Genomic DNA, 27,654 nt, shown 5'->3' on the forward strand with positions numbered 1-27,654 from the left:
CGACAATTGCTACAAGCCCGAAAATTAGGTTGGGTACTGCTTTTGTATCAAATTCCTTTGCTGTGTTAATGGAGGGTTTTAAAATAAATGAGTTAATGCCCCAGTGGGCAAGAGTTTGATACAAAAGTGGGGCAGAGATAAGTGCTGAATTCTTGCCTCCTAAACTTTGGCACAAAACATATTTGTAGCATTTATTGGATGGAAATTACATTGTTTGATATCTTTGGACCACATTAGTCATTTTTTATCTTAATAGAATGTTAAAATAAATGTGATTAAAAGCACATTTAACATTCATACAATAATATTGCAGTGCTGTAATTTCCAGACTAGCAGTACCACATATGTATGTTCTGGAAAATCCTAGAAATAAGAACTTTGCACCCATCTCTGCCCTATATAAAATCTTGTTCCAGTACAATGCATTGTCACCTTGGGCTCCAACATTAAACATTACTGATTCAAGAGTCAGCATATGCAGAGCAAAAAATAGTTTTCATCAATGCTTAGTATTTAAAAGCAATAATCTTCAATGAGAGGCTTCAGCTTGCAATAGAACAGATACTATTGTGCCTGAAACCACAAAGCAAATTGTCAATCCCATTTACTATTTCCAATTTAATTCCCAATTAATTTAAATAGAGTAAATTCTGTGCAGTTTTCAGGCTATAATTGGTGAAATCACATCCCTTGGATTACAGAAATTACTTAAAATGTGAAATTTGACCTTCGCCTTTGCATTGTAACATCTCTGTCCCAGTGGTAACCTTTGGACCAACATTTTTGTCCTTTTTAAAAACCCTGAACTGGTAGAGAATTGTCTGTTCCCATTTCTCACCAGGCATTTTTATTCTCCTATACACTGGACATGTGAAAGTGTCACCTTCATATTTTGGCAGCGCCTTCACACAAAAATAGTAGCCTAATTGTCTACAGATTTTGAAGAACACCGATTTAGATTTTTTTTCCTGAGTTAAACCCCACATTTTCATTGTCATTTTCAGAAAAGACTGAGGAAACAGTAATGAGCAGTTCTAAATATACTTAGATTCTAAACAGCAAATACTGAAGATTTGAATAAAGACAGAAGAGCTGGAAATAAACAGCAGGTCCATCGGCACTTTGGGGGGGGGGGGAAATTGCATAGTTCTAGAAGAGGGGTGGGCAATTACTTGGGCTGGAGGGCCACTTAACAAGTTTTGGTGAGCTGTTGAGGGCCGCGCACCAATGGCGAGGTCCCACACAGGCCGCTCACCAACTCCTGCCGCTGGAAGAAATACCACGCAGCATGAAAAAGAAATGATATGGAACATTACCCCGCAAACACAATGAATTCTGTGAACAACAGCTACTGTTAAAATTAAAAACAGTGAATGCAATGTCCATTATACCCAGGTCCATTTAGTTACGCCTCCACTAGGGGACAAGGACCGAATCCATTTGGTTAGAGTTGAGGAGCAAAAAGGGTATGATCACGCTTTTGGGGGTATTCTATAGGCCTCCAAATAGAAAGAGGGAGGTAGAGGGGCAAATCTGCAGGGAAATCGCAGAGATATGCAAGAGCTATAGAGTGGTGATATTGGGGGACTTTAATTACCCAAATATCGATTGGGATAATGCTAGGGTGAAGGGGAGGAATTTCTGAAATGTGTTCAGGAGAATTTCCTTGACCAATATGTTCTTGGCCCAACTAGGAAGGAGGCATTGCTGGATCTGGTGCTGGGGAATGAAGTGGGCCAGGTCGACCAAGTGTCTGTGGGAGAACACTTGGGTATGAGTGACCATCGTATCATAAGATTTAGATTAGCAATGGAAAGGATCAAGGAACAATCTAGAGTGGAACTTCTAAACTGGAATAGGGCTAACTTCAATGGGATGCGAAAAGATCTAGCCAGGGTAAAATGGAACCAAAGACTGACAGGAAAAACTGTAATGGAATAATGGGTGATCTTTAAGGAGATGTTCCAAGTACAGGCTAGGTACATTCCAACAAGAGGGAAGGGTAAGGGAATCAAAGCAAGGGCTCCTTGGATGATAAGGGAGATGGAGAAGATGATGAAACAAAAAAAGAGGGAGTATGATGCGTGTCAGGTGAATTCTTCAAGGGAGAACCAGACCAAATACAACAAGTTGAGCGGGGATGTGAAGATGAAAATAAGATTGGCAAAGAGAGAATATGAGCGTAGAATGGCGGTTAACATAAAAGGGAACCCAAACCTCTTCTACTGGCATGTAAACAGTAAGAGGTGGGGTGGGGCCTATTAGAGACAAAGAAGGTGATATATGCTTAGAGGCGCAGGGCAAGGCTAGAATACTCAATGAGTACTTTGTATCGGTGTTTACTAAGGAGGTGATGCTGTTAAAATATCGGTAGAAGTGGAAAAGGTAGAAACAATGGAAGGGGCGAAAATTGATACAGGATGTACTAGAAAGGCTGGGTATGCTTCGAGTGGACAAGTCGCCTGGTCCAGATGGCTTGCATCCCAGGTTGCTAAGGGAATTGGGGGAGGAGATAGCGGAAGGGTTTGCCATAATTTTCCAATCTTCTCTCGATGCAGGGGAGGTGCCTGAGGATTGGAAAGTGGCAAATGTGACACCATTGTTCAAGAAAGGGTGTAAGGATAATCCTAGTAACTACAGGCCGGTCAGTTTAACATCAGTGGTGGGTAAAGTTTTAGAAACAATAATCAAGAAAAAAATTAATTGGCATTTGGAGAGGTTTATGCTAATTTAGGAGAGCCAACATGGGTTTGTAAAAGGCAGATCATGTTTGACTAATCTAAATTAATTTTTTGTTGAAGTAACAGAGGGGATTGATGAAGGGAATGCAATGGATGTTGCTACATGGATTTTAGGAAGGCTTTTGACAAAGTACCAAAGTTTAACAAAATTGAGGCTCATGGAATAGGTGGGTCAGTGGCAGCTTGGATAAGGAATTGGCTTAAGGACAGAAAACAGCGAGTTGTGGTTAATGGCTGTTGTTCAGACTGGAGGATGGTAGACAGTGGTGTTCCCCAAGGTCAGTGCTGGGGCCACTGCTTTTTTTATGTATATAAATAACCTGGATATTGGAATACAGAGTAGAATTTCTAAATTTGTCTGACACCAAACTTGGGGGTGTGGCAAACAGTGATGATATCAATCGCCTACAACAGGACATAGAAAGACTAGCAGAATGGGCAGGCAAGTGGCAGATGGAATTTAATACAGAGAAGTGTGAGGTGATGCATTTTGGTAGAAGGAACATGGAGAGGCAATATACACTTAACGACACAGTTTTAAAGAGTGTGCAGGGATGGAGGGACCTGGGAGTTAATGTGCATAGGTCCCTGAAGGTGACAGGACATATTGAGAGAGTGGTTAGCAAAGCATATGGGATCTTGGGCTTCATAAATAGAGGTATTGAGTACAAAAGTAGAGAAGTTATGCTGAACCTTTATAAAGCGCTGGTTAGGCCACAACTGGAGTATTGCACCCAGTTCTGGTCACCACACTTTAGGAAGGATGTGAAGCCCCTTGAGAGGGTGCAGAGAAGATTTACCAGCATGGTTCCGAGGATGGGGGAATCTTAGCTACAAGGACAGGTTGGCGAAGCTGGATTTGTTTTCATTAGAGCAAAGGAGGTTGGGGGATGATTTGATCGAGGTGTACAAGATTATGACTGGTTTGGATAGGCTAGACGGGGAAAGGCTGTTCCCACTAGTTGATGGTACAAGGACTAGGGGTCACAGATTTAAGGTTTTGGGCAAGAGCTACAAGGGGGATGTGAGGGGAAACTTTTTTACGCAGCGAGTGGTGATGACCTGGAATTCACTGCCGACTGAAGTGGTGGAAGCGGAGACACTCGATGTTTTCAAGGGGAGACTGGATAGGCACTTGAGGGAAATAAACATGCAGGGCTACGGGGATAGAGCAGGGGAATGGGACTGACTGGATTGCTCTACAGAGAGCCGGCACAGACTTGATGGACTGAATGGCCTTCTGTGCTGTTATGACTGACTATGCTAATTAAGTGGAATAATAAAATGAGTGAATAATTGTGCAAGAATTAATAACTCCACTAACCGTCATTGGTGAGAGCAAAGTGTTAAATTGGTAAATTTGAAGTAGGCCATCATCACTCCCATTTCAACTTTCACAATTTATAAACCTAAATTTTAATCAGATAGTATCTTAAATGCGCAAAATGTAGTGTAAAATTGTAAAATCGTCCATTACTAAAAAATGAAATGATTGATCAATCAATTATATGTTGTACTGAAAGTCTATGTGGCTGTTTGGCGGAGCAGCTCGAGTCTGCGGGGCCTCCGTGAGAGGTGTTCTCTTTTTAGTGTGCTGCGTACGGGAGTCCGAGGCTTCGCAAGGCCTGAACTAAAATCGTGTGCCATTACCTGGAGGAGTCGTGCTCCAGGTTCCATTCCTGTGTCCTAAGACGGCAATGAGAGCCCCCCTGCCATCTTATTCTGGGTACCGGGAGAGGAAAGACACAATGCCAGTTTGATGAGCAGCCATATGACTCGACTCAGACTTATGTGCATCTCCATCTCTGGCTTATGTTCTATTTCTGTCCCGTCCAGCGGGCTGGATAGAATGAACTGGCGGGCTGGATACGACCTGTGGACCGTATTTAGCCCACCACGAGAAGAACACTGACCGCTACATAGTGAATACTTTAACAAGATGATAGGAAAGTTGTGTACTACAGTAACACACCACATCTTGCATGTACACGCCATTTTACTACCTTCAGAAACATGTGCAACGTCAGTTCAGGCCAGTTTTCCATATGACAAGCACCAGGTCACCAGGATCCAAATTTATATCTATCAACTTCTAGCTTGTATAATGGTATTCATCATGGCTGACACTCCAGTGCAGTGCTAAGGGAGTGCTGCACTGTCAGAGGTGCCGTCTTTTGGATGAGACGTTAAACCGAGTCCCCGTCTGCGCTCTCAGGTAGACGTAAAAGATTCCATGGCACTATTTCGAAGAAGAGCAGGGGAGTTATCCCGGTGTCCTGACCAATATTTATCCCTCAACCAACATGACAAAAACAGATTATCTGGTCATTACCACATTGCTGTTTGTGGGAGCTTGCTGTGCGCAAATTAGCTGCTGCGTTTCCCACATTATAACAGTGACTACACTCCAAAAAAAAGTACCTCATTGGCTGTAAAGTGCTTTGAGGCATCCGGTGGTCGTGAAAGGCGCTATATAAATGCAAGTCTTATAGCAAATTATACATTTCTTTTCTGCATATATCACACAGTTTTGTTTTGATTTTACAGAATATATATTTATAGAGAATGTTTTTTTAATTGCAGGCATACATCGAAACTTTACAAACACAGTGGAGTTGGATTCTGCAACTTACCAAATGCATTGACATTCATCTGAAAGAAAACTCCAATTACTTTCAGGTATACTGACCAGTAACAGATCAAATGTTACTTAAGTTTGAAAATACTACGTGTTCTGTCAAGTGGGATAGTTGTAGAGCTATTGCATTGCTTGCTTTACTATAGCAGATGTTTTAACTTCAGAGAATGGGAAGGTGGAAGAAGGTTGTTCACTTTTTTGCCTTGTGGATTAGTACCCTCAATCAGTCGAACTGTGGCACCAAGGAAGATTAGATGGACCTTCTATTTAAAGTGGGAAAAGGCAGTTTAAGAAAATGGTTAGGTGGGTAAGCGATAGAAATTAGTTGGCTAAACTGCACTCTTCACTACACAGCTGTGTGATTCTGTTCTTGTTCATGCTATTATATTAACTCGAGCTCTTTTCGTTTTATAGTATTTTGAGGATGCTCAAGCAACTGAAAACTCATTGAAGAAAATGCAGGACTCCCTAAGAAAGAAATTTACCTGTGATAGGTCAACATCACTGCAGCAATTGGAGAAGATGATTGTAGAATCCGAGGTACTCCGTTTATAATTTTAAAGCAGTGACTTTTTTTTGTAGGCCGACATTAGGTGAATGTCAGAGTGTTAATTGTCAGATCTTCACATGAGACTTAAACAAACATACTGGGTCCGATTTTTCTGACCTTTGCCCTGTGGAGCGCCCATTCTCCAGATGTAATGGGGTAGAGATCTATTATGCGGTGTGTTGTTCCCACCCCCGACCCTTGCGATGTCCAGGATTTCCCAGGGAAGAGGGGAGCTAAGCCTCCAATGATGTCATGCAAAAGAGGCTGGAGCAGGTGTTCCTGATGCTGCTACCTCCATTCTCTCTTCTGTTGGTTGGGTGGCTATTTTCAGGAAGTTTGCATTGAGCTTTAGACTGATGCTCCTATTAAATTGGGGGATCTGGTTGCAAGGCTCGTAGGTAGGTGAGGAATCTTTTTTTTTTTAAGCAGGCCAAGTTTGAGCTTCAGCTCCAAAGGTCTCCGGCTGGTGTTCTCAAAGAGTAACCAGAAACCCTGACCAGAAACCCTGAAGGTTGAAGGCGAGACCGGCAACTGCATTTTACTTCTCCATTTTCTGGCGCTGGGCCCTGCAACGACACTGGCTTGCACCAGGGATGCCTCTGGTCATATTAACAGCCTGTGACACCAAGCTCAGCCTGGCCAGAGGGGCGGGGTCAAAGAAATCTGATCAGTTAACTTTGTGAGTTATTGCTTTTGCTATATCCGAGTGGTAGGTCCAGTAACTGATATGTGAGACTTCAGGAACCCAAAACTTATCTTTTTAATTACACAGTTTAGGAGAGAACATAGCTCTTACAGGCTACAGGCATGCACTTCTAATTCTTACTGCACGATGCAAAAATGGAGGATCCCTATGAGTCATTCTACCCATAATGCAATGTTACCTTAATACACTGGTAAATGAACCCTTAATATTTGTCTCCCTCTGGTGGATAACTTAAGCATTACATCCGAGATTACTATATCCCCCCCCTCTTAAGTTACAATAATTTTTAACATTCTTAAAAGTCCATAAGGAAACTCCTTTAACGATAGTCCATCCTGAACGAATCTAGCAGGTCGTGATCAATCTCTCTGGTGGCTTGTGAAACCTTGTTGAACGTCTTACAGTCAAGTCCCTGCTTGGTTGTGGTAGAGCCACCTGCTGCTCCTGAGCAGTACTCAGAGTATCTGACTCTGCTACGATGGTTTCCTCTTGATGAAGGGGTCCAGGTATAACTCTCTCTGTGGTGCTGGTACCACCAGTGCATTTGGATAACTGGGGACCAACTTGTCCTCCCACATTTCCTCTGGAACCTCCAGTTCGATTTCCCTTTGTCTGGTCAGTATCTGATCCACATGTCTGCGTACTACCTGACAAGTTCCCAACATGACCGTATATGAAACTGGACCGGTCATTGAGTCTATGACGCCAGGAATCCATTTTGGACCATAACTGAAATTTCTGGTAAGGACCGCATCACCTTCTCCAAAACTGCGGCCCTTTGTCCTTCTGTCATGGTTCTCCTTTTGTTTGATTTGTTGGTTTTCCACCTTTTTTAGATCTGGATGAACCAGGTCAAGAGTGGAGCGTAGTCGACGTCCTAACAACTCAGCAGGAGAGAGTCCTGTGGTAGATTGAGGTGTTATTCTGTAGCTGAACAGAACTCGTGACACCTTTGCTGTCAAACTGCCTTCTGCACTTTTTTTCATCATCTCCTTAAATGTTTGTACGGCTCTCTCCGCAAGTCCATTTGAAGACGGATGATATGGAGCTGAAGTCACGTGCACTATGCCATTGTTTCTCATGAACTCTTTTGTTTCTGTACTCACAAAACACGTGGCATTGTCACTTACTACGATCTCCGGTACTCCTTGATTACTAAAACTCCTACGCAGGCAGTCTATAGTAACAGTAGATGAAGCAAAATTTACAGGATACACATCAATCCATTTGGAATGTGCATCAATGATTATGAGGAACATCTTTTCCATGAATGGACCCGCATAATCTACATGTAATCTCCTCCATGGTTTATCCGGCCACTCCCAGGGGTGGAGTGGAGCTGCTGCCGGTGCCTTCCGGTGTTCTTGACAAGTGCTGCATGTCTTGACAAGATTTTCTATCTCCTCATCTAGCTTTGGCCACCACAAGTAACTCCTTGCCAAGGCTTTCATACGCGAAACTCCAGGATGACACTGATGTAGTTGCACTAGGATAGACTGTCGTGCTGGCTGTGGAATAATCACTCGAGCTCCCCACAACACGCAACCATCCTGCACACTCAGCTCTGTCTTCCTGACACTAAGGTGTGAAATCACTCCCTTCCGGATGTTGAGGCCAACCCCTCATTACATATTCTCGGACACTAGACAGCACTGGATCCTTACCAGTCCAAGTCCTTACTTGTTCTGCAGTCACAATTGCCGTGTCCGTGTCCTCCAACATCAAAACTCTGTCCTCTGGAGCTGCATGGATAGGTGTACCTGGTAGTGGAAGACGGCTCAAGGCATCTGCATTCCCATGGTACTTGCCCGCTTTGTCGACATAAATCTTAGCTGGGGGGCCATTAAATGTTCCAAGTTCTTCCTTGAACACGTTCTCATGTTCAATCAACACGTCTTGCAAAGACAATTGTTTGCCTCCCTCTAGTTGATTTACTGCTCCCCAATCTAATTTAAGTTCTCATATCCAGCCCCGACCTAACAAGTTTGGTCCAGAACCCGATACTACAACTACAGGTAGCTGTTCCACGGTGTCCCTGTGTTTCACAGTTACAATAGCTGTACCCAATGTTGCCACTCGTTCACCGGTATAGGTTTTAAGCTTCATAGAGCAAGACTTTAACTCTGGAACTTTTGCACGGTTCCACAATTTCGAATATTCCTCCCTGTTCATTATGGTAACGCCACATCCAGTATCCACCTCAAAGTTGACCTTAGTGTCATTTACTATCAGTTGCAAAGTGATAGGATCCACTTTAGGAATGTCCTCTACCATACTATGCAATATGAACACGTCGTCTTCTTCCTCAGCTTCTCCACTGATGTGATGTGCTCCCTGTTTTTTCACTTCTCTTACCAGGTTTTGCTTTTCTCCCCCTTTAGGTTTGTATACCTCCAGGGTAGCTTTTGCTCTGCATGCACGTTTTATATGTCCTTTTTTCCCACACTTGTGGCACTTTTCCTCCAGAAACCTGCATTCCCTTGCCAGGTGATCTCCATTGCATCTATAACATGCTTTTATATGCTCACGTTGTGATTTCGGACTCATATTAAACTTGTGCACAACCATCTGACCTGCAACTTGCTTCGTAGTAGACCAGCCTGAACCTTGTATTTCTTGTACATCATGGTTAGCTGTCTCTATTAATTGAGCAAGTTCCAACGCTTTTTCATACGTAAGCCCAGTCTCGGACAATAATCTCCTCTGCATTCGAGCATCCATTATCCCGCAAACCAGCCTATCTCTCAGCATGTCTTTCAAACTGTTCCCGTAATTGCAATCATGTGCCAGTTTTCTCAACACCGCAACATAATCCAATACAGACTCTCCGGTATACTGTTCCGTGAATTAAATTTGAAACGCTGTACAATCTCACTCGGTCTGGGATTGAAATGATCCTTCAGCAAATCCACTAATTCAGTAAATGAGCTGTCTCCCGGCTTTAGGACTGCATAAGTTTCTCAGCAAACTATACGTCAGACTTCCCACGGAAGTGAGCAAAATAGCTCTCCTTTTCCCGACATCAACTATATCATTTGCCACAAAGAAATGCTCTAGTAACTCACAGTATTCGCTCCAGAGTTGTGTCTGAACATCAAAAGCAGAGAGCTGTCCTACCATAGCAGCCATGATTTCTTGATTTCAGTGCTTTTCTTTTCCCTTCTTCAAGTTGAGATCTATTAATCCTCGTCGCCAAATGTTATATCCGAGTGGTAGGTCCAATAACTGATATAAGTGAGACTTCAGGAACCCAAAACTTTTTAATTACACAGTTTAGGAGAGAACACCGCTCTTACAGGCTACTGGCATGCACTTCTAATTCTTACTGCACGATGCAAAAATGGAGGATCCTATGAGTCATTCTACCCATAATGCAATGTTATCTTAATACACTGGTAAATGAACCCTTAATATTTGTCTCCCTCTGGTGGATAACTTAAGCATTACATCCGAGATTACTATAGCTTTTGTTTAAATTCTTTTTAGAATGCTACAGTATGAGACAGCCTGTATTCAAGCATACAAATTGAATGATTTCTATGTACATGCAGTCTTAGACTTCTCAACCTCTACTGTAATGCAGTAACACATTTACAGGAACATGTGATCCTCAAAGTGACCACCTTACTAACTGGGTTTGAGTTTTTCATTTTATTATGTATGCTTTCTCTGTTTGTTTATCCTTGGCAGAAGGATAAAGAAAAAATCCATGAGTACAAAAGACAGGTGTCAAACTTGGTAAACAAATCAAAGAAGATAGTGCAGCTGAAGCCACGCAATCCACCTATTAGTACTGATCAACGGGCTCCAAACCAAATCATTCTCAAGGCTCTTTGTGACTACAAACAGGATCAGGTATAGTTCAGTCATTTTTGTAAATCTTTAAAACAGCTAGTGTACAGTGGGATTTCTGTTCAAGTGCTGGGAATTGACAGGTGGATTATATTTGCTGCAGATAGTTGGACTAATAAAGCATTCTCATTGTTGAATGTATTATGGGAATGTACTTGCTTTATAGTGGTATCACAGCCCATTGGAACATTAAGGATATGTCCAGTCAAAATGAGAAACTACACGTTGTGTAATTTTGTTGATTAGAAAATTGAAAGTATTCAAAAAATTTCCTCAATGCTATTGAATTGAGCACCATAAAACCAGTTCCATTAAATGTTATATCTCTGAATTTACCATGATTGATTTCCTTTTGTATCTTTTTCCCATATTTGTGTACATACGAACATATGAATTAGAGCAGGAGTAGGCCACTCGGCCCTTCAAGCCTGCTCCGCCATTCAATAAGATCATGGCTGATCATTACTCCGTATTCCCGCCTACCCCCGATAACTTTTCACCCCCTTGCTTACCAAGAATCTATCTACCTCTGCCTTAAAAATATTCAAAGACTCCGCTTCCACCGCCCTCTGAGGAAGAGAGTTCCAAAGACTCACGACCCTCTGAGAAAAAAATTCTCCTCATCTCTGTCTTAAATGGGCGACCCCTTATTTTTAAAGTGACCCCTAGTTCTAGATTCTCCCACAAGAGGAAACATCCGCTCCACATCCACCCTGTCCAGACCCCTTAGGATCTTGTATGTTTCAATCAAGTCTTCTCTTACTCTTCTAAACTCCAGCGGATACAAGCCTAGCCTGTCCAATCTTTCCTCATAAGACAACCCACCCATTCCAGGTATTAGTCTGGTAAACCTTCTCTGAACTGCCTCCAATGCATTTACATCCTTCCTTAAATAAGGAGACCAATACTGTACACAGTACTCCAGATGTGGTCTCACCAATGCCCTGTACAACTGAAGCATAACCTCCCTACTTTTGTATTCAATTCCCCTCGCAATAAATGATAACATTCTATTAGCTTTCCTAATTACTTGCTGTACCTGCATACTAACCTTTTGTGATTCATGCACTAACACACCCAGATCCCTCTGCATCGCAGAGCTCTGCAATCTCTCACCATTTAGATAATATGCTTTTTTATTCTTCCTGCCAAAATGGACAACTTCACATTTTCCCACATTATACTCCATCTGCCAGATCTTTGCCCACTCGCTTAAGTTATCTACAGGAAACTTTCTGGTATCCGGCACGGACGGGACCGACGTGGTGCCGGTTCATCATCAATTCCGGATAACCGAACGCTATAGTAAAAGATACGGAGCTCAGTGCTCCGTATAAAGCAACAAACCCTGTTGCTTAGCTTCAAAACAATCGGCACAAGTTGCAAGCGTCTCTGTAGCTTAGCAACAGCTTCAGCTACACCCTTGCACAGCAACAAATGGAGTAAAAAAAGTAATGAGTTATCTGAACCGACTCCTGAATTTTGCCGGTGGATAGAGCGTTCCGGTTATTTAGGGGCCGGTTAATCGAAAGTTTCCTGGTATATCCCTTTGTAGCCTCCTTATGTCCTCTTCACAATTTACTTACCTACCTATCTTTGTGTCATCAGTAAATTTAGCAACCATGCCTTTGGTCCCTTCATCAAAGTCATTTATATAAATTGTAAAAAGTTGAGGCCCCAGCACTGATCCCTGTGGCACACCACTTGTTACATCTTGCCAATCAGAAAATGACCCATTTATGCCTACTGTTTTCTGTTAGCTAGCCAATCTTCTATCCATGCCAATATGTTACCCCCTACACCATGAGCTTTTATTTTCCACAATTAATGTAATTAATTGTAAAGTGATTTATGAAAATATGGTGACCTTGAAACAATCAGATCATGTTATAATTAATCCTTTGGGTGCTGTGACCAGGTAACCAATCTTTGAATTTAAACCAATAAAGCTACTTGTGACATTAATAAAATATTCATTGAGCCTGAGGATACAATTACTCAAATTAGTTTCAATGCAAAACAGTTGTGCTAAAGTTTTAGTGTAAATCTGATCTAGAGTCAAGTCAGGCCCTGTGTTGTCATTACGATTTCAGTGAATGGTAATGGTGGGTGTGTGTACCTTTTTTATGCTGTGAAAATCACCAGGCAGTACAGTTTATAAGATTTGTCCTGCTGAGCTTAGGTTATGTCTGTAGAATTTCTTTTTGCTTTATATAACAGCAGATTGCTGTACAATTTATACATTAGTGACTGGTGGGAACAATTTGAGATTATGAATTTTAAGAAGTATCTCCTAGGAAGCCTTTCACCAAACATTAAAGTGTGTTTACAAAAGCAAAATACTGCGGATGCTGGAAATCTGAAATAAAAACAGAAAATGCTGGAAATACTCAGCAGGTCAGGCAGCATCTGTGGAGACAGAAATAGTGTAAGAGGCTGAGGACCGAGTGAGATCAGAGTGGGAGTGGAGTGGAGAATTAAAGTGACAGGTGACCGGAAGCTCGGGGTCACTCTTGCGGACTGAATGGAGGTGTTCCGCAAAGCGATCACCCAATCTGCGTTTGGTCTCCCCAATGTAGAGGAGACTGTGTCGTGAGCAGCGAATACAGTATATACTAAATTGCAAGAAGTACAAGTACATTGCTGTTTCACCTGGAAGGAGTGTTTGGGGCCCTGGACAGTGGGAAGGGAGGATGTAAAAGGGCAGGTGTGAAACACATCCGTTCAGTCCATAAGCATGACCCGAGCTTCCAGTCACCTGCCACTTTTTAATTCTCCGCTCCACGCCCACTCTGACCTCTCTGTCCTTGGCCTCTTACACTGTTCCAATGCACGCATGAGGAACAGCACCTCATCTTTCGATTAGACACTTTACAGCCTTCTGGACGCAACATTGAGTTCAACGATTTCAGACCATAACCTCTGCCCCTATTTTTTTCACATGGCTGCTGTTGATTCTGCCATTCCCATTTACACTGCTTCTAGACTCATCTTTTGTTTCTTTACTGGTCCCATTGCCATCTGTTTGCTTTGTACAATCATACCTTTTGTCATTTAATTACTCCTGCCTTCCACCCTATCACAGCCCTTCCCTTTTGTTCTTCCCTCCACTTCCCCCTTTCCCTGCCCCTGCACTTGCTTAAAATCTGTTACATCTCTAACTTTTTCCAGTTCTGACGAATGGACACTGGCCTGAAATGTTAACTCTGTTTCTCCACAGATGCTGCCTGACCTGCTGAGTATTTCCAGCATTTTCTGTTTTTATTTAAGTGTGATTGGTTTAAACAGATATACTGCTTTGGATATTGTTGGGGAGAATGGCTTATCGGGGGAAGACTGCAGCAGCCAACTTCCTGGCACGGTGGGTGGTTCTGCTGCACAGGATAGGAGGGAAAAGAGTGGGAGAGCTATAGTAATAGGGGATTCTATTGTAAGGGGAATGGATAGGTGTTTCTGCGGCCGCAAACAAGACTCCAGGATGGTGTGTTGCCTCCCTGGTGCAAGGGTCAAGGATGTCTCAGAGCGGCTGCAGAACATCTTGGAAGGAGAAGGTGAACAGCCAGTTGTCGTGGTGCAAATAGGTACCCACGATATCGGTAAAAACCGGGACGAGGTCCTAAAAGCTGTTAGGGAGTTAGGAGGTAAATTTAAAAAATAGGACCTCTAGGGTAGTAATTTCAGGATTGCTACCAGTGCCACGTGCTAGTCAGAGTAGAAATAGAAGGATATTTCAGATGAATACGTGGCTAGAGGAATGGTGCAAGGGGGAGGGATTCAAATTCCTGGGACATTGGAACTGGTTCTGGGGGAGGTAGGACCAGTACAAACTGGATGATTTGCACCTGGGCAGGACCGGGACCGATGTCCCAGGGGGAGTGTTTGCTAGTGCTGTTGGGGAGGGTTTAAACTAAAATGGCAGAGGGTTGGGAACCTCTGCAGGGAGACAGAGGAATGGGAAACAAGGATAGAAGCAAAAGACAGGAAGGGAAAAAGCTAAAGTGGCAGTCAGAGAAGTCGAGAGTTTAATTCAAACATGGCCACAGTAAATAATAGTTCTAAAAAGTCTACGAGTGTTTTTAAATTAAAAAAAAACAAGCCTGAAGGCTTTGTGTCTTAATGCAAGGAGCATTCGTAATAAGGTAGATGAATTAGCTGCGCAAATAGATGTAAATGGATATGATATGATTGGGATTACGGAAACATGGTTCCAGGGTGACCAAGGCTGGGAATTCAACATCCAGGGGTATTCAATATTCAGGAAAGACGGGCAAAAAGGAAAAGGAGGTGGGGTAGCATTGCTGGCTAAAGAGGAGATTAACACAATAGTAAGGAAGGATATTAGCTCTGATGATGTGGAATCTGTATGGATAGAGCTGAGAAATACCAAGGGGCAGAAAACGTTAGTGGGAGTTGTATACAGACCCCCAAACAGTAATGCCGAGGTTGGGGATGGCATTAAACGGGAAATTAGAGACGCGTGCAATAAGGGCACAGCAGTTATCATGGGTGACTTTAATCTACATATAGATTGGGCTAACCAAATTAGTAACAACACTGTGGAGGAGGAATTCCTGGTGTGCATACGGGATGGTTTCCTGGACCAATATGTCGAGGGACCAACTAGAGATCAGGCCATCTTAGACTGGGTATTATGTAATGAGAGAGGATTAATTAGCAATCTTGTTGTGTGAGGCCCCTTGGGGCGGAGCAATCATAATATGATAGAATTCTTCATTAAGATGGAGAGTGAAGTATTTGACTCAGAGACTAGGGTCCTGAATTTAAATAAAGGAAACTACGATGGTATGAGGCGCGAGTTGGGTAGGATGGATTGGGGAATGTAACTTAAAGGGTTGACGGTGTATAGGCAATGGCAAACATTTAAAGATCGCATGGATAAACTACAGAATTTGTTCATCCCTGTTTGGCATAAAAATAAAACAAAGAAGGTGACTCAACCGTGGCTAACAAGGGAAATTAGGGATAGCATAAGATCCAAGGAGAGCACATATAAATTGGCCAGAAAAAGCAGTAAATCTGAGGATTGGGAGCAGTTTAGGATTCAGCAAAGGAGGACAAAGGGATTAATTAAGAGGGGGGAAATAGAGTATGAGAGTAAGCTTGCAGGGAACATAAAAACTGACTGTAAAAACTTCTATAGATATGTGAAGAGAAAAAGATTGGTGAAATCAAGCATAGGTCCCTTGCAGTCAGAATCAGGGGAATTTATAATGGGGAACAAAGAAATGGCAGACCAATTAAATACATACTTTGGTTCTGTCTTCACAAAGGAGGACACAAGTAACCTCCCAGAGATGTCGGGGAACATAGGGTCTAATGAGAGGGAGAAACTGAATGAAATCAGTATTTGTAGGGAAATGGTGTTAGGGAAATTAACGGGATTGAAGGCCGATAAATCCCCAGGGCCTGATAATCTACATCCTAGGGTACTTAAGGAAGTGGCCCTAGAAATAGTAGATGCATTGCTGGTCATCTTCCAAAATTCTATCGACTCTGGAACAGTACCCATGGATTGGAGGGTAGCTAATGTAATTCCACTGTTCAAAAAAGGTGGTAGAGAGAAAACGAGGAATTATAGACCGGTAAGCCTGACATCGGTAGTGGGGAAAATGCTAGAGTCCATTATAAAAGATGCAATAGCAGAGCACTTGGAAAACAGTGACAGGATCGGACAAAGTCAACATGGATTTACAAAAGGTAAATCATGCTTGACTAATCTACTGGAATTTTTTGAGGATGTAACTGGTAGAATAGATGAGGGAGAACCAGTGGATGTGGTGTATTTGGACTTTCAGAAAGCTTTCGATAAGGTCCCGCATAAGAGATTAGCGTGTAAAGTTAAAGCACATGGGATTGGGGGCAAGGTACTGACTTGGATAGAGAACTAGCTGGCAGACAGGAAGCAAAGAGTTAGAATAAACTACTCTTTTTCCAAGTGGCGGGCAGTGACTAGTGGAGTACCGCAGGGATCGGTGCTAGGACCCCAGCTATTCACTATATATTAATGATCTAGACGAGGGAACTAGATGTAATATCTCCAAGCTTGCAGATGACACAATGCTGGGTGGGCGTGTGTGAGGAGGATGCAGAGAAACTCCAGTATGATTTGGACAGGTTGGGTGATTGGCAGATGCAGTATAATGTGGATAAATGCGAGGTTATCCACTTGGTGGCAAAAACAGGAAGGCAGATTATTATCTGAATGGCAATAGATTGGGAGAAGGGGAAGTGCAACGAGACCTGGGTGTCCTTGTGCAGCAGTCGCTGAAGGTAAGTATGCAGGTGCAGCAGATGGTTAAGAAGGCAAATGATATGTTGGCCTTTGTAGCGAGAGGATTCGAGTACAGGAACAAGGATGTATTGCTGCAGTTGTACAGGGCCTTGGTGAGACCACACCTTGAGTATTGTGTGCAGTTTTGGTTGCCTTATGTGAGGAAGGATGTTCTTGCCATGGAGGGAGTGCAGCGAAGATTTACCAGACTGATACCTGGGATGGCAGGAATGCCGTATGAGGAGAGATTGGGTCGATTGGGCTTATACTCGCTGGAGTTTAGAAGAATGAGAGGGGATCTCATTGAAACTTATAAAATTCTAACAGGACTAGACAGACTAGATGCAGGAAGGATGTTCCCGATGGCGGGGGAGTCCGGAACCAGGGGTCACAGCCTAAGGATAAGGGGTAGGCCATTTAGGACTGAGATGAGGACGAATTTCTTCACCCAGAGAGTGGTGAACCTGTGGAATTCACTACCACACAAGGCAGTTGAGGCCAATTCATTAAGTATATTCAAGAAGGAGTTCGATATATTTCTTAAGGCTAAAGGGATCAAGGGATATGGGGAGAAGGCAGGGACAGGGTACTGAGTTTGGATGATCAGCCATGATCTTCTTGAATGGTGGAACAGGCTTGAGGGGCCGAAAGGCCTACTCCTGCTCCTATCTTCTATTTTTCTATGTTTAAGTAAGGCGTTCCCTTTAGCATACTGGAACTAATATGCTAAATAGTGACCAAAATGTACTTCACTGTACATTCCTTGAGGAAACATAATAAATGTTTTAAAATAATTTTGCTACAATTCTGATATTAATTCTCTTTTAACTTGCATTTTTTTTTAAAGAGGGTTGTCCATAAGGAAAATGAATGCATTTTATTGGACAACTCACAACGCAGCAAGTGGAGGGTGATAGGACCTGGTGGAATGGAAATGATGGTTCCATCTGTTTGTCTTCTCATCCCACCTCCAAATCCTGGTGCAATTGAGCTTGCAAACAAGTATGAAACTACATCCGTTTTTTTTCCCCAAGTTATGAATACAGTTTGGGTGCTTTGTTGATCAATGTTAAATTGTGCTTTATTTTGTTGTCTCTTGAAATCAGAATTGATCAGTACTATGAGGCTATTCTTTCTCTGTGGAATCAATTATATATTAACATGAAGAGCTTGGTATCTTGGCAATACTGCATGATGGATGTCGAAAAGATACGTACTTGGACGATTTCAGTGGTAAGGACTCAACTTTTTTTTAAATGTGTGTATTTTTGAAATCTTATCTGTTTGGAAGAGCTTCACAGTAGCAAGTGAGGTAATACATTATACTAAATATCAAAAGTGTATGCCATTTCAGCATTGGTTAATAAGAGACTGAAGTCCCACATTAGCCATGCACAACACACCTATTGGGGACAAACCAGTTTCCTAGAGAAAGCAAGGAAAGACCATGACCTGTCCTGCTGTGATGAACCTCCTGTCCCAATTAGCTTGTGGTATAGACTGTAGTGTCGAAAGAGCATGTCTGCTCTCCATTGGGCATGATGGAACGGTATCGAGGCACCTAAAAGATTGGAGAAATTAACATAAAATGGGGACGATGAGAAGAAAAAATGAGAAATGGTTAATTTTTTCTATTTGCTCAACATTTATAGTAATTGGAGAAATTGTTGACCTCCTCCCAGTGGGAAGTCTCCCCTGCTAGAAGTGTGTATCAGAAACTTGAGATTGTGTTATACCTGATTTTCTTATTATTCATTTAAATGGTGGTAAAATCACACACAATTCACCCCAGATAGCTGATGTGCCATCGCGGTGGGTGAGGTAACCTGCCAGAAAATGTATCCCTTGCAAGTAATCTTTGTTTTGCTTTTAGTTACGGACAATGTCTCGTGAGGATTATGAGCTAGTTATAAAAAACCTGGAGGAGAACTTTCAAACTTTCCAGACGTACAGTAAGGATTCGCAATACTTTACTGACTCGGATAAAAGAACAATGGAATCTGAATTTGGCTCCAGCAAGAAGCACTACGTAAACTTGGTGACCGTTTTGGAGGAAGAAAGAACTCATGGGCATGGTTTGTAACATTTACTATGATGCATTGTGTTTACTTAAGGAATTGTACAAATTATGATTATTCTTTTGAATGATAAAAGTAATGAACGGTGCAAAGAAAAGAATATGATTGAAAAAAACTTTTAATGATTATCAAATCTAAAAGTAAAAGTTTTTATAAATATATTAAGAGAAAGGCTGGTAAGGGAGATTGTGGACCCATTAAGACAGATGCAGGTAAGACTATAATGGACAATAAGGAAATGGCAGACTTGTTAAATCGATAATTTTATATCCATTTTAACATTAGAGGAAGACAAAATACCAGTGGTACAAGGGAACCTAAAATAAGTGATGGTGAGAAGCATTCATATAAATAAATTTAAAAAACAATGGAGAAAGTAATGGGACTTAAGATAAACAAATCTTCAGGACCTGACTGTTTCCACCTCCCGGGTATTAAAAAAAAAAAAAAAATAGGTGAGGAAATTGCAGGTGCATTAGTCATAATTTGCCAAAGTTCTCTAGATTCAGGAATTGTTTCTATGGATTGGAAAATTGTAAATATCACTCCATTATTTAAGAAGGGATTGGGGGGTGGTGGGTGTGGGGGGCAGAAATCAGAAAACTGACAGGCCTGTAGTTTCAACATCAGTTGTGGGGAAGTTATTGAAATTTATCTGAAATCTATCATCTGGGACAGAGTGGCTGAGCACTTGAACAAGTATGAGCTAATCAAAGAGAGTCAGTGGATTTGTGAAGGGTAAGCCATCTCTGACTAAACTAGTTGAATTTTTTTGAGGGGAAGTCACTAACGTGGTGGATAGGGGAGTTTCTATGAATATTGTTTATATGGACTTGCAGAGGGCATTTGATGAGGTTCCACACAAGATTATTAGAAGGAATAAAAGCACACTGAATTGGGGTAACCTTGTGACATGTATTGGCAATTGTTTGGAAGGTAGGAGGCAGAAGGTAGGGATAATAGGAATGTACTCTGATTGGTGGAATGTGACGAGCAGGGTTGCCCAGGTATCTGTCCTCCACTTTAGATATAGGCCATTCAGCCCATTTGTGTCTGTCCTGGTTCTCTGAAAGAGCTACCAATTATTACCACTCCCCTGCTCTTTCCTTTTTAGGCCAGCAAGTATTTCATTTTTTAGTAGCACCATAATTTTCTTTTGAAAGTTACTATAGAATCTGCTTACACCACCCTTTCAGGCAGTGCATTCCAGATCATAACTTGCTGAGTAGGAAGAAAAATTCTCCTCCCTTCCCCTGGCTTTTTTGCCAATTATTTTAAATCTGTTTCCTTTGTTTACCGACCTTCCTGCCAGTGGAAAGTTTGTCCCTATCTACTCCATCGAAACCCTCATAATTTTGAACATCTCTATTAAATCTCCCCTTAACCTTCCCTGTTCTAAGGAGATCAATCCCAGCTTCTTTAGTCTCTCCAGATAACTGAAACCTTGCATCTCTGGTACCATTCTAGTAATCAACAACTTGGATGAAAGAATAGTGTGTTGTATTTTCAGATTTGCAGATGACACCAAGTTAAGGAGCCACAGTAAGTTGTGTAGATAGGAGCATTAAGTGAGTGGACAAAATTGTGGCAGATGGTATTCAATGTGATGAAGTGTGAGGTCATGTATTTTGGATCCAAGAATGACATATCAGATTATTTCTTAAATGGCGAGAGACTTAGAGCTGCGGAGGAGCAAATGGATTTGGGTGTCCATGTACACCGATCACTAAAAGCTAGTGCACAGGCACAAAAATAATCAATGGGATGTTGACCGTTATCTCCAGGAGGCTGGAATACAATGGGGAGGAAGTTATGCTTCAATTGTATAGAGCCTTGGTCAGACACTGTAGTGTATGTAACCTGTACCACCTTAAGAGGATACCTTAAGGTGATGGACTACTTTTTGATGGCTCCTGTACATTGTAGTACCGGTGGAGCAAAGTGTATTCCAGTTCAGCCCTGACCCTCAATTACTAAAGACCTGTTTAATTATTTCTGTAGTCTGTGTCCAGTTATTCAGCATAACTACATTTGGAAACACAGACTCAACAGTGGCGACGAGTCTGATCTTACCTAGCGCCAGTTGCATCAAAGGAAGCTTCGCCTCTGCAACGGGCGTCGATCAAGGACATCCACCCTCAACATCCTGCTGGGCACTGCATAGCACGGGAGGCAATCGGGAACCCGGGTTGGTTTCTGGCCACGAAGTCAAACATCAGTGAACATCCCTTCGACGACAGCGGCGGGTAAGCCCGATCGAGCGGCACGGGGGGGAAGTCGGCCGAGTTGTCAGTAAGAGAAGGGGAGGGAAACGACGAAAAGGGCGGAGAACACGACCGCAGCCGGTGTCAGGGGCCGGACTGCAATCGGGGCAGAGACGCGCAGCAGCCAGAAAAACGTTTATGTCCACAAGGACCGCGGGAGCGGCGGGGAACAAGAGCAGCAGCATAGGGGAAAATAAAGGACCGCTGGGAGGCGAGAACGGCAACAGCGCAGTAATCGCCATTTTGAGTCGGCGGGGGAAGAAGACAAGCGCGGGAAAAGCCGCCAAGCGCGGGAAGCCGCCATTTTGAAAAAAAAAAAAATAAAATAATAATCATATCCGAAGGAAAGGAAACTCAACAAGGATGCCAAAAACGGGTAACATCACTGCTTTTGATAGCGATGTGGAAGATTGGGCCACTTATGTGGAACGTGTCGAAGTTTACTGTACAACGAATGAGGTACCGGAGGATAAGAAAGCACTAACCCTATTAAACTCGATGGGTGCGAAGACGTACGGGTTATTAAGGAACCTTGTAACACCAGAAACCGGTAGGAAAGAGTTTCGCGGATATTGTTACTATCCTGCAAGAGCATTTAAACCCCACGCCGCTGCTGATAGCGGAACGATTTAAATTCTACAAAAGAATTCAACTTAGAGGAAAGCAATGCTGAATTCTTAATTGAACTGCGCAAGTTATCAAAGTACTGTCAGTTCGGTACAGGACTAGCAGACACACTGAGATAAGTTTGTGTGTGGGCTCCTAAGGGAAGGAACCCAGAAGCGACTGCTAGAGGAAAAGGATCTTACGCTGGACAAAGCTTTCAGCATTGCAGCATCGCACGAGGCAGCAGCACGAGGCGCTGCAGAGATACAGCAAAAGCCATTGGAATTCAGCACCAATGAAATGGCATTGGGCGCAGTAAAGTGCTATCGTTGCGGAAGGACAACGCATGACCAGAACCAGTGCTGGTTCAAAGATAAAGAATACAGGCAATGTGGCAAACTTGGTCACATAGCGAGAGTATGCCGGTCAGGAAAGAAGACCAGCAGCAAAAAGTCGCCGCAGGAGAAGTACAAAAAAGTACACAAGGTGACAGAGAACAGTTCGGATGAACAGAAGATGGATTCAGACTCCAGCAGTAGGGAACTGGGTTGTCTAAAAATACATAATGTGGGTAACACAGCAGACCACCAAACTATCTGGGTCATGCTTCGGAGAGCAGGAGTCCAAGTGAAGATGGAATTGGACACTGGATCGGCATTGACGGTCATGAATAAGCAAGATTACAAAAGGTTATTCTCGCACATTCCCCTGAGGGATATGGAGATTGTATTGAAAACATACATGGGGCAAATAGTATACCCCATCGGAAAGATAAAAGTAAATGTGGTCTACAATGGTAAAGAAAGTCAGGAAATGGACTTGTATGTGTTACCTGATGGAGGTCCGCCACTACTGGGACGGGAATGGATCCGGAGAATAAATGTGGACTGGCATTCCATACAAGCACTGACACTAGATTCCTGTAAAGAGGACGACGTCAAACCTAAACGACTGTCCAAAATATTGGACGATGCTAAGGAGGTGTTCCAACAGGGACTGGGAACACTGACAGGAATTACGGCAAACAGCAAGGTTGAAGAACATGCAAACCCAAAATTTTTCAAAGCCAGACCGGTACCTTATGCGATACGACCTGCTGTGGAAGCAGAGCTGGAAGGGCTAGAACGTTCAGGAGTACTGTCAAAGGTGGACTGGAGCGAATGGGCCACACCCATTGTTCCTGTCATGAAGCGTTCGTTGAGCAACAAGCCGGGGGAACCTGGGAAGGTTCGCATCAGTGGCGATTTCAAGATCACTGTTAATCCGGTTCTTCACACGGTGCAATATCCGCTTCCGCGGATTGAAGATATCTTCGCTTCTCTGTCTGGCGGGAAACACTTCACCAAGATAGACCTGGCGCAGGCGTACCTACAGATGGAAGTTGATGAAGCGTCACGCCAGTATCTCACGATCAACACACACAAGGGCTTATATCGGTATAATAGACTGGTTTTTGGAGTGGCATCGGCTCCAGCGATTTGGCAAAGGGCCATGGAGCAGGTATTGCAGGGAATTCCAGGCACACAATGCTACCTGGACGACATTCTGATTACAGGAGATGATGATAAGGATCACCTCGCGAATTTGGAGCAGGTGCTCACCAGATTGAAAGAATATGGGCTCGGAGTTAATCGCCAGAAATGTGAGTTCTTTCAAAAGCGAATCTCGTACTGCGGCCACGTCATTGACCAGGAGGGGCTCCATAAGTCACCTGACAAGATCGAAGCTGTTGTGAAAGCTCCCGCTCCGGAAAATGTATCCCAGTTGAGGTCGTTCCTTGGGTTGGTTAACTATTACCACAAGTTTCTTCCAAATTTATCCACGGTGTTACACCCGCTGAACACTCTTTTGCAAATGGGAATACCATGGAAGTGGAGCGATGATTGTAAGCGGGCTTTTCAAAAAAGCAAGGCACTGATCACCTCTAAGGAAGTGTTGGCTCACTTTAATCCAACGCTGCCTATTCGCTTAGCTTGTGATGCTTCTCCATATGGTATCGGGGCAGTGCTCTCACGTTTCCAAATGGCTTGGAAAGGCCAGTCACGTTCGCATCCAGATCATTGACCTCCGCAGAGCGCAACTATGCTCAGATAGATAGGGAGGCTCTCAGCCTCGTGTGGGGAGTTAAGAAATTTAACCATTACCTGCAAGGCCAAAAGTTTACGCTGCTGACAGATCACCAGCCGTTGGTTTCCATTTTTAACCCTAAGAAGGGTGTTCCGGTTATGACGGCGCAGAGGCTTCAGAGATGGTCCCTTTTCCTAGGGGCACATCAATATGATATCGAATTCAAAGCAACATGGTAATGCTGATGGGCTGTCGCGCCTGCCACTACCTACAGCGGAAGAGGCACCGGCAGTTGACCCTGTCAAGATATTTCACTCGACCATCATCGAATGCTTACCAGTCACCAATGCGGGTATTGAGAGAGAGACCCAAAACGACCCGACACTGTCTCGGGTCTACGATTTGATAGTGAAGGGATGGCCAGCACATGGCGACCCACTGTTACCAGCATTCTCAGCCAGACAAGAACAGCTGTCCGTCTGTCAAGGAACATTGATGTATGGAACAAGGGTGATTATTCCTCCTAAATTAAGGGAGAGAGTTCTGAAGGAATTGCATGAAGGTCATCTGGGGGGAGTCCAGATGAAAAGCCTTGCTAGGGCTTATGTGTGGTGGCCAGGTATCGACAAACAAAGAGAGGATCTGACTAAAAGCTGCTCAGGGTGCCAAAAAGTTCAAAACGCACCTCCGATTGCACCGCTGCATCCGTGGGAATGGCCTTCAACCCCATGGCAACGTGTGCATATCGACTTTGCAGGTCTATTCATGGATTCCATGTTTTTGATAGCAGTAGACGCACATTATAAATGGCCAGAAGTGATTAAGATGTCGACCACTACCTCTGAAAAGACGATCGCAGTTCTAAGAACCATATTTGCAAGGAATGGGTTGCCGGAACAAAAATGTTCAGACAACAGACCACAGTTCGTGTCAGAAGAATTCCAGAAATTCATGAAAAAGAATGGGGTGAAACACTATACATCTGCCCCATATCATCCGGCTACAAATGGGTTGGCCGAGAGATTTGTACAAACGTTCAAAAAGGCGATAAAGGCCATGAGCAAAGACCATATTCCACTACAACACAAGGTGGACAATTTCCTGATGGCATATCGAAACGCCACGCATGCAGTGACAAATCAAAGCCCTGCCATAATGCTCTATAACAGGAGGTTGCGGTCCCGGTTGGATTTGTTAAAACCCAATGTGCGTAGGGAAGTCGAAAACAAGCAATTCCGGCACGTAAATAACAAGGCCACTCGGAGTTTCGAAATAGGACAACCAGTGTTGGCCAGGGACTATAGGAATGATAAATGGCAATCCGGAACAATTCGTGCCCGACAAGGACCCTTGATGTACACGGTAGACGTTGGAGAGAACGTAATACGACGTCATGCTGACCAACTTGTGGAATCGAGAACAAGGGTCGACCCCATGTCTACGGCAGAGACACCAGTTGAAGAAGTTATTGAGCCTGTAGCATCTACCTCAGACTCGAACGTACATGATGATGTACAATCCATAGGAGATCAAATGGATGAGTCACCCCAGCAACGAGAACCAGAGACCCCTGAAAGGCGTTATCCGGCCCGGATCAGGAGGCCTCCTCAGCGACTGAATCTTTGAACAGTTTTGTGTGAAAGTTGTATATATGTTATCCATGTAATGTTTAAATTGGGGTGTACACTGTTAAGCTAAAAGGGGAGGAATTGTAGTGTATGTAACCTGTACCACCTTAAGAGACTACCTTAAGGTGATGGACTACTTTTTGATGGCTCCTGTACATTGTAGTACCGGTGGTGACCACACCGGTATATAAACCCTGTGGAGCAAAGTGTATTCCAGTTCAGCCCTGACCCTCAATTACTAAAGACCTGTTTAATTATTTCTGTAGTCTGTGTGTCCAGTTATTCAGCATAACTACATTTGGAAACACAGACTCAACAGACACCATCTGGAGTATTTTGGACACCGTACCTCAGGAAGGATATATTGGCCTTGGAAGGGGGTATGATGCAGATTCACCAGCATGATATCGACTCTTATAAGATTAAATTATGAGGACAGGTTACATGAACTTGGCTTGTATTTCCTTGAGTTTAGACAGTTGAGGGTGATCTAATTAAATTCGAAGTACTTTTTCACAGTGTAGTGGAAATCTGGAACTCCCACCAGGGGGTATAACATTTTACTTGGGCAGTGACCACATTTTGGGCCAAGATGGTGGAGGGTTCCTCTCAAAGCTAAATGTAAATCAGCTTACTTGAAAGTTCACATTTTATCATGCATACTAATGTCCTGATTGGATAACAAAAGATTATGAGCATTTTGGTGTTTATGTTCCAAGTTGCTTTGGAGATGTTGGTTCCATAGCCAGTTGTACTACTTTTGTATTCTCCTAATTCTTTTTGGAGATTGACTGACTGAATTAGGATTCTGTCTCTGAATGGAAAACCATCACCCAATGTACACCACTATTCTCTTTCTGACTTGGTGTTGCTTTGAGATACATAATTTGTACGTGTTACACTGTGTTAATTGTTGTGCTTGATGTCTGAATGGTACTTCCCTCACTAAAAAAAAAAGTTGCTCCATTAAGAGCACATAATGGAGTGGACTACAATCACTTTATCAAGATAGTAGCATAACATTTCTAGATCATTTTTCGATTATTCACTTCCTTCTCCCCTCTTCCTGGAGGCCTGATGTCAATGTTTAGTTGTATGCCTGATTTGGACTTCTTTCAAAAAAGATAGACCATAGGAAAAAGTGCACCCTGCTTGCTGGGAGGATATATTGGGAATTTGTGCGAGATGCCCTGCTGAGAGCATGCTTTTGTAAAATCAGCCCTCCTATGTACACTAGATAAACGTAATGGCCCAGAAATTCGGGTCGGGGGCTTCCCGCGGGAGCAAGCCCCCGACCTACACTTACCTAGCGCGCCGGCAGTTGACCTCTTGGCCTGCGTGGAATTCCTCTCCGAGGCCTGTCCCAGAGGCCGGCGCGCTATGCTGGCGTGTCCCAGGAGCGTAGTTAGTGCGATGCGTCCCCTGGGATCACGTGAGCAACAGGTAGCCAATCGGAGCAGGGAATGCTCCATTCATAAGTCTTGACAGATAGACCTGTCAAAACGTATAAATGCTGAGGCTGTAAAACTGTACTTTACCTTCAAATAAAAAAAATTTTAAATCACACTTTGTAAATAAACTATAAATGACATTAAATAACTATTTTAAACAAAAAATTAAATTTGAAAAAAATAATTTTATAAAAAAACGGGGCTAAAAATAAACTTACCTTGCTTTAAAGTATTTAAAAGTAAAAAACCTGTGGAAAAATGTTTTAATTTTAAATAATTGACCAGAACAAAGATTACATGGTGATTGATGTTTAAAATTATGAAGGGATATGAGAGAATAAATAGAAATACACTGTTTCCAGTGATTTAAGGGACATATAATGAGGTGTCATAGATATAAGATTAAGTGGAAGAGAATTGGGACCAAGAACAACACAAGCTTTATTACTCAGATTGTTGAGGCTGTAGAATGTGTTCTTCAATTGAGTAGATTAATCCAAATCAACTTGTTGATTTTATTAATATTACAAGCAAGTCTATACATCTATATACTTACAAGTAGGGTATCCACTGGGGACTACGGACTACTAATCCAGGTGAGTTGTCAGTGAAAAATAACAAAGTAGTACTGAAAGCGATCCTATTTATACAGTCAGCAAACTGAGCAACATCAAATGACTTGCTCCTATCAATTCTGAGCTTAGTCATGTGATCCTTATCATGCTACCACACCAGTAGATGGCAGTGTTGCACCACATATACTTTTGGTCATCTTCCAAAA

The 27,654-nt window shown here is 42.9% G+C and overlaps 1 protein-coding gene across 2 annotated transcripts in view; it reads left to right on the forward strand.

Moving 5' to 3' along the window:
- Positions 1-27,654, forward strand: part of LOC147115222 (desmoplakin-like) — a 91,079-nt gene that overhangs the window by 32,625 nt on the left and 30,800 nt on the right. For both annotated transcript variants that reach the window (XM_085993593.1, XM_085993594.1), the window contains exons 9-14: positions 5,325-5,420; positions 5,794-5,919; positions 10,326-10,490; positions 17,627-17,781; positions 17,886-18,012; positions 18,653-18,854. In XM_085993593.1, coding sequence (XP_085849719.1) covers positions 5,325-5,420; positions 5,794-5,919; positions 10,326-10,490; positions 17,627-17,781; positions 17,886-18,012; positions 18,653-18,854 — 871 coding nt within the window. The remainder of the gene's footprint in view (positions 1-5,324; positions 5,421-5,793; positions 5,920-10,325; positions 10,491-17,626; positions 17,782-17,885; positions 18,013-18,652; positions 18,855-27,654) is intronic.

This window comes from Somniosus microcephalus, chromosome 7 (assembly GCF_052327205.1).
Source record: "Somniosus microcephalus isolate GS21.2 chromosome 7, FLI_Smic_1.0, whole genome shotgun sequence".
Lineage (NCBI taxonomy): Eukaryota > Metazoa > Chordata > Chondrichthyes > Squaliformes > Somniosidae > Somniosus > Somniosus microcephalus.